This window comes from Prunus avium, chromosome 7 (assembly GCF_965620075.1).
Source record: "Prunus avium chromosome 7, drPruAviu1.hap1.1, whole genome shotgun sequence".
Taxonomy (NCBI): Eukaryota; Viridiplantae; Streptophyta; class Magnoliopsida; order Rosales; family Rosaceae; genus Prunus; species Prunus avium.
Window position 1 is genome coordinate 34,050,652 of NC_142290.1, and position 13,781 is coordinate 34,064,432.

Consider the following 13,781-nt stretch of genomic DNA (forward strand, 5'->3'; position numbering starts at 1 on the left):
AATTTGATTGGTTATATGATGAAAGATGACAAACATTGCATATAATTTATATACAAATATTGAACCTTTAAAACTTTATAATTGATAATAACTTTTACTTTTAAAAAATTGTTGTATGACATTAAATAATGGTGTGTGTTTGTGTTAGATTATATGAGGGCTCTAGTTTGTACATGGCCCTCAAAATCTCAGAACCGACCTTATAAATCTACGACGGTCAAACTCCTCTTGATACCACTTCCAAGTGTTTTGGAGCCAGGTGATGTTCTTGTTTGCATGAATGGGGAAGTAAGTTATGCTTTTCGTCTCACAATTAATTTATGCTCAAGGCTGAGGTTCGCAACCTGGAAAGAACGCAGAAGAGGGAAGGAGTAGATATGACAGAGCTGAAAAATGTAATCTTAAAGCTTCTTGAAACAGGTAATTTTATTATAGATTGATGTAACAATCAAATAGGTGAAGTGGAGGCCCTATTACCTGTAGTTGGTATGATTCTTCAACTTAGTCCGGACGAGGTCAAATTCTTATCTTGTATCCTATGCTGCAGTTTTAGTTAGTTAGTTAGTTGTCTATGATGCTCCGAAACCATCACACTTCCCTTGTGGTCAATTCCATTCTATGAATATATTTATTGATATATATTTATCTTTGAATGTTGTGACATATATGTAGGAATCTATGACGCAGAAGAGGGAAAGAGTAGATATGACCCACCTAAAAAATGTAATCTTAAAGCTTCTTGAAACAGGTATGTTAAGGAGCGAAGCTTTTCCCTTTTTATTATAGACTGATGTAAAAATCAAAGTCGTCTGCCCTTTTTTATATTCAACGGCAATCACCTAGTGAGACATGTTTAATATTGGAATGTCGTCTGATTGTTTTTATTACTCAAATAGGTGAAGTGGAGGCGAGTGATGCTTCAGGATCAGCGACTTCTCTTTTCTCAATGTTCTTATTTTCGTAACCAAAGAAGTGAAGATTGTAGATAATTTTTTTGCACGGAAACTAGCTGCTCCAGCTAACCAACTGCTTCCCTTCAGATTCAAAGGCGGAGGTGCGATCATAGTAAATCAAGTATTCTTTTGTAACGTCGAACTATTGTTTATCAACAATGTCCAGAAAATGTAAACTACGACAGCCATTATACGTAGAGTGTAACAAAAGAAGAGCACAGGCGTGATTTTGGAGATTATGTTGGGCAACGATACCTATTGGAAATTTGAAGGTGCGGTTTTACGCAACAGATATCAGCTGGTTTTGTCTTTGACTCTGTTACTCTCGTTCGCGTTGCCATTGAAGTGATGAGTTCCATTTTCCATTTCACCATCTGCTGGCTTGCAGGCGGATGATGATGGGCCCTTTTTTTCAATGAGTATTCAGTCTCCCTACGCGCGATATAACTAATTTTATTTGACTAAAAAAGTAGCAGAAGGGATATTTGAGTATTCATTGCCCAAAGATTTTTATACTTGAATCCATCGAAATAAGGCCTTGGGTATTCATTAACTAGAAGCAAAGAGGTTTTAACTTGATATGAAAGAAGAATAAACAAGAATATTCATTAAACTAGAATGCACATTTTCAATTTCAATAGTACTACAGCTACAGGACAGAAGCTACGCTACAGACTTTATCACCTCAGTTCATCACTCTTGGTCGTGTTTACAGACGTCTAGTTTTGCTTTCTCCACCTAAAAAGTTTTAGCCAAGAAGGTAAAAGCTTGTGGCCTTCGTCGGAGAAGGCATTCATAGAATCCAAAATTCCTACCCCGTTGGAATTGGTAGCATGAAATGTATTCCCACTGACGACATAGCTGCCGCCTGTGCCGTTGGAGGCCCGTGAGGGGCTCAGTTGAGGAACAGGAACAGGTGGTGACTTGCTTAGCAGATATTTATGAATCTCATCAATTAACTTCCGACGTTCAGAAGTGCCGTATTTTGGGGCTGCTGCACGAGATTTGATGGCCAGATCACGCCTTTCTTCCTTATTGTATTCTACTGAACCCAATTCATCATCTGGGTAGGTGGGCATTTCATCGATAAGTGCATCTAAACCATCTCGCACCCCCCATGATGGCTGCCAATCATTCAGTCGCCTTATCCTGATCTTCTTGTGGGTTTTGAAGCGACCATTTTCCGTCAAAAGCGTGAATGAAGGAGGCTTCGATGGGTACTCCTTCGGAAACTGCATCCGGCCATGATAAATCCCACCCTCGAATTCAGTTCCACTAGCGCCTCTGATTCCAAATTGCCATTCATATGGGTTCCGCTCGAGCATGCGGCAGTCAAAATCGTCGGAGGGATTGGATTTAATCGCTCTTAACTCCTCTACAAGCCGCCGGAAAACCCTCCCTGCGATCGGCATCGATCCGACTTGATCGTCGGAGGGTTTGGATTCAATCCCTCGACACTACAAAAAAAGTCAACAATTGTTACCTTTTTATTGGTGACTGTTGGCATCATTAGACACCTTTTTGGGTGAGTAAAAGCAATAGTAACGGTGCAGTTACAATTTTGGGCTTCATTACATATGAAGCCGTTACTAAAGGCTATTGTCACCGTTATAATAACATTCGTGACATTGTGGAAATTGACTCTTTAACAGCATGTGGGGCCCATTATCTATCCAATCAACTTCAGTTTATAATATTTTATTACTTATTTGACTATCCAATCAACTTGATATTACGTATTTGATTGTTAATAGCATTTAAATACAGTAGGGCCCATCAAATTCAACAAATTGACAATACATGTGTACTAGAATTATTAAAAAGAATTACAATTTCTATTTGTACATTTCTTACTTTTCATTTTCCAATAATTAATTAATAAAAATATTGTTTTTATTGATGTCTGGTGTTTATTGTAATTTCATTAAAATTCAATAAACAATTTAATAAAGATATTGACTTTCATTGCAATTTCTTCCAATACAGTAAACATTTCATAAACATATTACCTTTCATTTCATAATTTTCATTACAATTTACACATATGGAGGATTAAACCTCCCAAAATATTAAGTCACTAGTAACTAAATATACAATCATTTGGGATCTACTTTCAAAACAACTAATTTCATCCCACTTGAACTTGGTCTTCAAAAAGGAAATGGCATACTCTAGTACCAACGAAGCAGTTATAATAAAAATACCAAACTAACATGTATTTTGGTATTATGAAGTTCATAATACCAAAACACATATATATTGATAAGCATGGTGTGAACAAAAAGCATAATGGTACTCCATGGTCTACATACCATAAACTCTAACAATATTTTTCAAACTTTGAACACATGGCCTACATTCCTTGCATTCTCCTCCTCTTCTATCCCCCTTATTATTGGTCTATAACCATCTTGATCAATTAATGTTTGGCTTGGCATGTAAGGTGAATGTAAGGTTGCAGTCATAATTTCTTCCAATCTATTAGAACCAAGTGCTACTTGCAGAGTGCTTGATGAAACATGTCCCAGTAGCAATTCAGAATCAATGTTAGAAACATTGCTTGCACTAGCTAAAACCTTTTCCATGATGGCTTGTTGTTTCGTTAAAAGTTGCTCCAAACGTTTCACTTTTTCCGTTGTGGCTCTCCCCTCCTCTCTCATTTCCCTTTTAATTCTCTCCTCCCTTTCATTTGCATCCTTTGTAACCTGCACTATTCTTTCTTCGTAAGACTCACGCATATCATCAAACTCCAGCCTCAAACCTCTTTTTTCTCTCAACGCACCCAAAACATCCTCAGTTCTCAACCCTATGCCATATCCTCTCACCCGATTACCCTTCTCTCTTCCAAGCACTTCAGCATATACAATATTGATTTCCTCTGTTGTTACTTCATCTGGTAGTTGGTTTTGCTTCTTTTTATCCCTAATATCAATGATCTTTGAATTCATTGATTCCTGCATGAAGTAATCACAAAAAATATATATATTTGTTAACTGTGCATTCTACTACATGGATGCCTCTATAACAAACAACACAAGATAACAGATCCTAAAATACAATCAAATTCAGCCTCACCATAGCTTTTGCAGCTGTCTCATTCACAGGTGTTCCATTCTTTCTTAGGTGGCACAGTTCAAACATTTTGCATCTGTCAGGGGAGACACCCCTGTGATTCACCTTCTAAAATCCACCAGGCAGTTCACATATCAAATATCATTTTAAATCACTGCTAGTTCTATAGTCGTAGAGAAATTTAAATTTTCAAGGTAAAGCTAATGACAATTTATTTTGTGGAAGGTGGGTATTGACATGCTTGTAGTGTGGATAAAGGTTGCTATAATCTCTTCTTCAACATTAGCATGTGGCATGCAATGTTTTTGTAATGATCATAGGATCTACTCATTAGGTTTGATGCAATTTTAATACTGATGTCGGTTGTGTGTTCATGGCCCATTAATTAAAAAATTAAAAGTACATACCAGCTGTTCTATGTTTTTATCATTTATATACGATCAAAAAATTATGAGAACTTACATAAGCAGACTTGCAATATGATAACATGCTCCACATTAATTGACTACAAAAACTATAACACTTACATATTGGTTCCTCACTTGGGCATATGATTTTGTCCCTGTTGTGTGGTGCATCCTGCACTTCACACGATTACATTTATTTGTGATTGATCGTTTCTGTATGAATATTTTATACAGCGTCAAACAATTGACCATTTGAAAAAACAAAAAGCAAAGACATATTTCATGTTTTACCTGCGCTGGACCAGTCTCCCAATATTTCACCAATAACCTCCACTGTTCTTTGCTAACCCTGTCATCATTGCAATTCCATCGCTCCTCTGAATTCGAAAAAGGATCATACCAATTCTTTTTTAGATTGGCCTTGTGTTTCTTCCAAAGATGATTGAGTTTCTGCTCAGCCACGGCCCATATTTTGGGTGCCTTCTTTTTAGTTTCCGGATCAGACCAATCAATTGTCCTCTGCATTCATATTCAACTATATACATTAACATTTTAGTGGTTTGACATGTATAAGTTAATCAGAGTAGTCAACTGAAACACGAAGACCAAAAGCGCTGACAAATCACTTAAAGTACAAGAAACCTTTTAACTTCCATTGAAAAGTTACATTCCTGACAAATAATTGGTTATTATACTTTTGCATCACCTGTTACTTCCTGCTGGTTTTAACCTCATTAATGCACAAAAATGTATTGCTGCTATGTGATGTAAGCCCTATATGCATGGTGATGAGCCTTACATAAAGAGAACATATGACCAGATTATCAAAAGAAGTAAAGAAGAAACATACTAATCTGAAATGGAATACCAGATTCATAAAAGCATCGACTAAAGGGCAATCCACTATAACCTAGTGGGTTACCACAACCCTATAAGTTACATATCATGATTGGTAGAGCTCAAGATAATTGAGGTTATTGAGTTGTATTCATTTGTAGAATGTATACAAGATGCCTATGAGAATAGATTATAAGAATGAGTCATATACAAGATATGAAGCAGTGGCAGATCCATACAAGATATAAGAATGAACCATATACAAGATATGAATTAAATATAGATGAACATGTCGTGGATTATAACGAGCAAGGCAGCAGAAGCTGGACGCTGCTTTGATTCCCTTTAGTCAGGCCTTTCCACAAAAAAGTGGTGGCCGTTCTTGCCCAACCACTCAACCAATCAATGGGTCAAGTTACCAACTTAAATGGTGTTTTCCATCGTCCCAGGGGTCAACGTGGCCCCTGATAAAAAGCCTTTACATATTAACACATGTGATTCAAACAGATAATACCAGTAGAATATCGTGTAGATAAAATTATTTATAAACAAAACCAACTCACAAAATACTTTATACCTTGATTCGTTTCCATGCATCGCCTAGTGTTGTTCCACATTCAAAACGTCGCCAATCTTGTACATCAATTGGAAACAAACCTTGGTCCACAGCCATGAGCCCTAGAAACCTTTGCCATCGAGCTACTGTTTTTTTGGGGGCAATGGCTTGACCCCTTGCATTAAACTCCACCACCTCAATGCTCTCTGTTGCCCAATTTGGTCTGTTTAACCCACGGGCTCTACCATTACGTACGATACTACTGTCGTCTTCATGGTCGTTAGTAGCCTCATTTATGATTCCTTCCACATTTCTTGGCACGTCATCTTCTTCCCCATTGTCAATTTATGTGTTCCTAATACTTGTATGTGTGCTTCTTAGGGGCAACTGCGAGTCGTTGTCTATATCCAACAAAGCAGTATCATCCATGTATTCTATAAAGAGACAGAGTAAAGTAGATTTTTCTTTTGTCAGAGAGAGTGGGTTTTTCTTTTGTCAAGAGAGTAAAGTGAGTTTATAAAAAAGCACTTATGCCAGTTTTGCATTCCCAAAGCATAATTAACATTTGAAAAAAATATATTTAAAACTCAAAATAATTCATCAAGCGCCAAAACACACTATATTGGCGCCCAATATCCTAATTTCATATTTAACTTCCTTTAAATAAATAAAAAAAGGAGATACCTTCTTTTAAAGTAACAAAAGTATAATAAACCAATTAAATTTGTCCAAAATTAATTAAAGAGATGTGGGTATTTCACCCCAAAAAAAAAATTTTGGGATATTTATATTTTTGACCATTTATGTTGTACACTTCCCAACATTTAGGGTGAAAAAGAGTTGGCAAGTTTAATCAAGTCAGACACATATTTCTTCAACCTACCAACCTTTAACTATTGCTTCACTTTCCCCTTCTTTTTTGTTTATCTTTGCCTGGACTCTTTTTGGTCCAGCCTTCGTTCTTGTTCTTTTGCTCTTTTTGTGGCAATGAATCAGTTTCCAAATCCTCCAAAGGCTCCAAGAAAACCACATCATAAAAAATGTCCAACTACAAAATGTAAGTTGGACTTTGGTGAACCAATGTACTGAACTGAAGTTCCAAATGATAAGATCAAAGAAAACGTTCCACATGATAGGATGAAAGAAAAGGGTTCAGTTGAACAGATAGTATCAAATTTGTCAAGAAGGTAGGGAGGACTCAAATTTGATGATGTAAATATTAACCATTTAAGATCCAAATAATACACGAAAATCAAATTAAGAATCTACAAGCCCTAACAAGTAAGGATTAAGATTTTATGATTGATAAAACAACATACAGAAATAAAGAGGTAGAACCTCGGATTGGGAATGGAGGCGCCTTTAGAAATTCAATCGCCGCTGTGGAGTAGGAGTAAGAAGATAGTCCTTGAAGAAACCACTTGGGCAAGAACAAACTGTGTTCTTCAAGAGCGCTAGCAATGGAGCCGCTGCTGGGAATGGATGCGATCTAAAATATTCGCAGGGAAGGATGGATGCGACAAGAAGTTGTATTCTTTAATACCAATTAGAAGCAATTGTGAATTGTAATTTTATTGGAGTGTTTTTCTGTTTTGCTGGAAGTATTGGAAAGTTAATTTAAATTGTAATAAATTGTTTTCTTTGAATATGGATAAATTTGCAATACTTTATTGGTTAACCATTGTAATATTTAATTGCTTTTGTATACGTATTTCCTTTTTGCTGTGTTCTATACATATTTAATTGGATTACTACTATCAAGGTTGATTATCCTCAAATATTATATTCAATAAATTACTGTTCATGTGTCAGCTGCTTTATATTTATTATATTTAAATCAATACTCACCAATTCTTTAAAGTGTGAGATAATTAGTCACAAATAATGGTGACTAGTAACCAAAGTCATTGACCACCCATTCAAATGTCACCAAAACTATTTTGTTGCTATAAAAATGTGACTAATGCTTTCTTTTTTTGTAGTGCGAATCCGCTTCATCGCCGGGTAGCGATCCAATTCTATTTGATTTTGTTCGATCTGCGTCGATCCGACTCGAACGTCGGAGGGTTTGGATTCAATCCCGCGAATCCGCTTCATCGCCGGGTAGCGATCCAATTCCATTTGATTTTGTTCCATCTGTGTCGATCCGACTCGAACGTCGGAGGGTTTGGATTCAATCCCGCGAATCCGCTTCATCGCCGGGTAGCAATCCAATTCCATTTGATTTTGTTCCATCTGCGTCGATCCGACTTGATCCACCACAACCACCTCTCCCGGTTAACAAAACTTTAAATAAATACTTCTCAAAATACGAGGAAAGAGAGCCGGCGGTGTTTAATTATTCTCAAAGGAAAGAGAGCCGGCAGTGTTTAATTTCATAGGTCTTGTCATGCATAGTAAATATGCAGATCTTGCTGCTGTTTCTTCTGAGCAAATTCAAAAGCTTAGATGGATTTGAAGTTCAAGGCTCTCACAACTTACAGTGACAGAGAAGAAGAGGCAAAGCTGTAACTGTTTGAGAGTTGGACAGAACTAGTCTAGAGATGTCTATTTGGCTGAGAAAGAACTGAACCGGGGAAATCGAGCATGAGATGAAAGCGGAAGGGTAGAGACAGTGGCGGAGCCAGGAATCTTACCACACGGGGTCTTAGTGTAAAAGTGGGAAAAAAAAATTGAAAATGAAATCATAGTAATTTCATTCATAATTCATAAGAGAAACAACATTACAAGCTATAATTGTCCACGACGAGGTTTCATATTTTGAAAACGTAGCATTATAGCTTCATTTTCAATACAAGCAAAAATATCTCTCTCAATATAAACAATCAAGCTATCACTCAACCATTGATCTCCCATTTTGTTCCGAAGTGGACCCTTAACAATATTCATGACAGAAAATGCCCTCTCCACTGAAGCAGTTGCAACCGGTAAAACTAAAGACAATGTAATGAGCAAATACACATAATTGAATACTTGATGCATCCTTGTCTCCACCATTTTTTTTTGCAAGATCACCAACCCCTTCCAATTTAGAGAAATCACTACTGGAACGCACATAATGAATATAAATCTCAAGTTGATCTTCAAGTGCCAAACAATCCTCATCCGAAAAGTCTTGAGGATAAAATCGAGCAAGACGAAGTAACTTTGGTTTATCAAAAGCTATAAATGAATTTTTCGGACTCAAACATGCCAAACAAATAAGCAACTTGGTATTTACCTCATTAAAGCGATCTTCTAACTCCGTAATTTGCTCATCAATGACATAAATGAAGAGCTCCACACGATAATGATGACGATTGGTCTTTATTGGAGCATTACGCCTTGACCTCCCTGGAAGTATAAATGCCTCTTCCATGTTAGGAACATCAATATGATGTTTGTCACAAAAAGAAGATGCTTCATTAACCAATGCATCGAACCCATTATTCCTCATCCAATATAGCTTTTCCTTGCATGATTTCACTAAAGCCATTACATTCACAATTTCTTGATCTTTCCTTTGCAATGCTTGTGACACATCATTTGTGAGCCCCAATATGACTTTCATCAAGAAAAGGTGAAACACAAACTCAAAAGTGCGTATATCTCTCATTAACTTATTTGCTTCACCCGCACTATCATTGGGATTATCATCAATAACCATTTGAAGCACATGAACCACTGATGAAAACATAGATATGATGCTAATTAAGGTACCATAGTGTGAGTTCCATCGTGTGTCACTGGCACGTTTGAGATTTGTTTCTTGATTTAAGCCTCGCCCCGTTATAAGACAATCATTTTCAAATGCTATCACAAGCTCTTCTTGGAGTTGCCCTCTAAGTAAATCACGCCGCTTACAAGATGCTCCAACATGATTAACCACACTATTTGCCGTTGCAAAAAAAGAGGCAATGTCTATATTTTTCTTTGCCACGGCAACAAGAGCTAGTTGAAGTTGATGAGCAAAGCAATGAACATAATATGCACAAGGTTGTTCTCTCAATATCTTTGTTTTAAGGCCATTCAACTCACCTCTCATATTGCTAGCACCATCATAACCTTGTCCCCGTAGCTTGGAAATGCTCAAACCGTTGTGAGAAAAGAATGTGTCAATAGCATCCTTTAGTGAACTTGAAGTAGTGTCGGTAACATGTTGGATGCCCACAAATCTTTCAATTACATGCCCCTTGTCATCCACATAACGCAACACCATAGCCATTTGCTCTTTCACCGACACATCACGTGCTTCATCCACCAATATTGAAAAGAATCTATCTTTTATACCATCCATGATAGAATCAAGTGTTTCAAGGGCACATGCACTCACAAGATCTTTTTGAATGCAAGGAGCTAGTAATTTTAGATTCCCCGGAGCATTTTCCATCACAACTTCTCTAACTTTGTCATCATTATCTGCAAGGAATTGCAATAGCTCCAAGTAATTTCCCCAATAGCTCCAAGTAATTTCCCCATAATAATTCTACATATACAAAATAATCAAAATAAATACTCACAATATAAACAAACCATCAACATAATCAAAATAATTATGAATTGGATTTCAATTAAATTAAATATATTCTACATATACAAAATAATGAAAATAAAAACTCACAATATAAACAAAATATCAATATAATCAAAATAAATATGAATTGGATTTCAATTAAATTAAATATATTCTACATTACAAAATAATGAAAATAAAAACTCACAATATAATCAAACCACCAATGTAATCAAAATAACTATGAATTGGGTTTCAATTAAATTAAATATATCATACATAGCAACATAGGGTTTAGAACTTACTTGAATTGTGAAATTTCACAATAAGCTTGAGCAAAAACAAAGAGAGTAGCTGGCGCCGCCACACGACGACGACGACGGAAGCACACTGGCGGCAGCAAGGGAAGGGAGGAGATGGAGTTGAGGGTTTGAAGGAGAGGGGATTGAGTTGGGAACTTAGGGTTGGAGCCTTGGAGGAGAACACAAAACAAATTGGGGGTTTTTGTTTGAGGAATCGGGTCTGTCTATCATAGAAGGATGCTGGCCCCTTTTTTTTTTTTTTTTTAAATTTTAAAACAACCTGGCCCAAAACGACGTAGTTTTGGCCAGGTCATTTAAAAAAATTCCCTGGGCCAAAACGACGTCGTTTTGCCCAGGTTGTTTTAAAAAAAAACTGAACCAGCGCGCATCTTCTTCTTTCTTCTTCTTCAGCTTGCAGACTCTTCTTCTTTCAGCCATTTCGTCGACCACTTGGCGTGCAGCTCCACGAGGTCGCACCAGCAGCTCCAAGGGACCTCTAGGCTTATTTTCATGGCGTCCAAGAGGTCGCGCTACCCCATTGACCCCACTGTGGCTCCGCCTCTGGGTAGAGAGTGCAAGAAAGCCAAGTCGAGAAGCGGAGAACGCAGAATAGGAGAGTGCGGCGCCCAAAGAGAGGAAAGCGTGAAAATTTTGGGGGTTAGAGATGTGGCGTCCTTTTATAGATGAGGTAATAGAATAGGTTAGGGCTCGTCAATGGGCTGGGCTTTCTAAGGCGCACCAGGCCGGGCCGGGCCGAAATGGGCTTCTTGATATAACCAAGGTGATTTTTTTTTCGCTCTCTTATTTCTCTGTTTTTCTATGTAATCCCTCATCTTGATTACTACTGTTCTTTAGGTGAGTTCTGATGCATGTTTTTTGTTTCAAGTCAGGAAGAAATTGAGGAGCTGGAGTGAGAATCCGCGGCATAGCCAACAGGTATCAAGAAGCCTGGATTTTTGCACATTTTAGCCAGCAATTGGCTGTTTCGGCTTGGTTGTTTCGGTTGTTTGGAAACTCCTTTTGAAAGTTGTAGTAAATTATAGAGGATGTGTATGAATGGAGCATATCCGAAATTGAAATTGCTGATGAACTGGCAAAGGTGACTGATATTTGACGTAAAGCCTCAGCGGACAGCTGGTTGTGTCTTTGACTCTGTTACTCTTGTTCGCGTTGCCGTTGAAGTAATGAGTTCCATGGTGGTGAATCAATTTGTGAGTTGGGGAACCATCCATTTTCCATTTCACCATATGGTGGTTTGCAGGCAGATGATGATGATGGGTCCTTTTTTTCAATAAACATTCAGTCTCCCTACACGCGATGTTACTAATTTTATTTGACTAAAAAAGTATCATACAAGATATCAAAATAAGCCCTTGATAGAGTATTCATTGCCCAAAGTTTTTCTTACTTGGATACAGCACAATTGCCTCAAGAAGTAGAGAGGTTTAACTTGATATGAAAGAAGAGCCCAGAATTGAATTATTCATTACTCTCAGTCTCAGCTTATGACAACAAAGTTTTAAACAGAGGATATTGGCCTAAATTCCTAAACTTGTTAGGGCATTAACTTCATCCCACACGACAAGAATTTCATAAACATATGCATACAAACTTCTTGCTGTTGTCCACTCACATTCAACAACAAAAATATAGCAAACACAACAAACCAAAGATGCTAACAACTCTACCAGTAATGTATGCTACTAAATCTTAAGCATGCTTTGCCTGGAAATCCTTCATGAAAGCAACCAACTTCTCAACCCCAGCCAAAGGCATGGCATTATAAATTGAAGCCCTCATCCCTCCCACTGACCTATGCCCCTTGAGCTGAACCATCTTCTCTTTCGCTGCCTCCTTCACAAACTCAGCTTCCAACTCCGGCTTCTCGAGAGTAAACGGCACATTCATCAGTGACCTCACAGACTTCTCAACTGGGCACCTGTAAAACCCTTTGCTCTCATCAATGGCGTTGTACAAAAGATCAGCCTTCCTCTTGTTCTTCTTCTCAATCTCACCCAAACCACCCTGCTCCAGCAAGTCCTCAAACACCAACCCACACATGTAAATGCCATAGCATGGTGGTGTGTTGTACAGAGACTTGTTCTCATCATGAATCTTGAAGTCCAGCATCACAGGTGTGATCTCTTGGGCATTGCCAATCAGATCCTTCCTGATGATCACAACGGTCACTCCGGATGGGCCCACGTTTTTCTGGGCTCCGGCATAGATGATCCCAAACTTGGACACATCCACCGGCTTGGAGCAGAAATTTGAGGACATATCAGCAATCAAGAGGCCATTTTTGGGATTTGGGTAGGTCTTGAACTCAACCCCATGGATGGTTTCATTTGCGCATATATGCAAATACTTGGCGTCTGGGCTCTGCTCCAATTCTTCAAAAGCTGGGATCTTTGTGTACTTCTCGGACTTGCCGGACCAGATCACCTTGGGCTGAGAATACTTCTGGGCCTCCTTGAAGGCCTTGTCGCCCCACGACCCAGTAACCACGTAATCAACTTTATCGTCGGGTTTGCAGAGATTTAGAGGTATGGCGGCGAACTGGGTGGTGGCGCCGCCTTGGAGGAACAAAACGGAATATTCCGGTGAGATATTCAAAAGGGTTCGGAGGTCCGCCTCGGCCTTCTGGATTATGGAGAGGAACTCTTTGCCTCTGTGGCTCATTTCCATGACGCTCATCCCAGATCCGCGCCAGTTGTAGAGCTCTGATTGGGCCCTCAAGAGGACGTTCTCGGGTAGATTGGCGGGTCCGGCGGCGAAGTTGAAGACCCGATCTTGGGACTGGGGCTGGGGCGGTGGGCGATCCTGGATGTGGGTCGTGGTGGCTGAGCATTTGACGGAGATGGCCTTGTTGGGGTTTAGGGTGGTGGTGAGACGAGTGGAGGTCATGGGGATGGTGGTGAAGGGTATTTTGGTGTTATTGAGGAATTGGGTATTTGGATTTTGGAGGAGGAGAGAGTGAGGTGAGGTTGCCATTGCCATGGTGGAGCTGTTGCTTCAGAGCAAGGCGAAACAGAAAGACGAGAGAGAGAGAGAGAGAGAAGGGTTTGGTGGCGAAGATCTGAATCATGTTGGGGGTATTTATAATTTAATATTTAGTGGGATGGTAAAATTGGATATTCGAAATAGGTAATGATACACTGC

At 38.6% G+C, this 13,781-nt stretch overlaps 3 protein-coding genes and 1 pseudogene across 4 annotated transcripts; all 4 read right to left on the minus strand.

Annotated features, from left to right (window-relative positions):
- Positions 1-1,513: 1,513 nt before the first annotated feature.
- LOC110747206 (ubiquitin-conjugating enzyme E2 32-like) lies at positions 1,514-8,091 on the minus strand. Its single transcript, XM_088244797.1, has 2 exons — positions 7,787-8,091; positions 1,514-2,352 (listed from the first exon to the last, which is right to left on the minus strand). Exons 1-2 carry the CDS (start codon positions 8,058-8,060, stop codon positions 1,673-1,675), a joined length of 954 nt encoding a protein of 317 aa, XP_088100923.1. The 5' UTR covers positions 8,061-8,091; the 3' UTR covers positions 1,514-1,672.
- On the minus strand, positions 2,968-7,360 carry LOC110747208 (uncharacterized). Of its 2 annotated transcripts, XM_088244795.1 has the most exons (7): positions 7,164-7,360; positions 6,709-6,873; positions 5,847-6,226; positions 4,724-4,951; positions 4,553-4,645; positions 4,029-4,133; positions 2,968-3,907 (listed from the first exon to the last, which is right to left on the minus strand). In XM_088244795.1, the coding sequence occupies exons 3-7, from the start codon at positions 5,940-5,942 to the stop codon at positions 3,287-3,289; spliced, it is 1,143 nt and encodes a 380-aa protein (XP_088100921.1). In that variant the 5' UTR covers positions 5,943-6,226; positions 6,709-6,873; positions 7,164-7,360; the 3' UTR covers positions 2,968-3,286. The 2 variants fall into 2 exon arrangements, with proteins under 2 accessions (XP_088100921.1, XP_088100922.1); XM_088244796.1 differs by lacking the exons at positions 6,709-6,873; positions 7,164-7,360 and having other exon boundaries at positions 4,724-5,733; positions 5,847-5,980.
- A 464-nt stretch (positions 8,092-8,555) lies between the features above and the next one.
- On the minus strand, positions 8,556-10,275 carry LOC148293362 (uncharacterized; annotated as a pseudogene).
- A 1,800-nt stretch (positions 10,276-12,075) lies between these two features.
- On the minus strand, positions 12,076-13,700 carry LOC110747207 (phosphoserine aminotransferase 1, chloroplastic). Its single transcript, XM_021947391.2, has one exon. It carries the CDS (start codon positions 13,617-13,619, stop codon positions 12,330-12,332), a length of 1,290 nt encoding a protein of 429 aa, XP_021803083.2. The 5' UTR covers positions 13,620-13,700; the 3' UTR covers positions 12,076-12,329.
- Between the last annotated feature and the right edge of the window lie 81 nt (positions 13,701-13,781).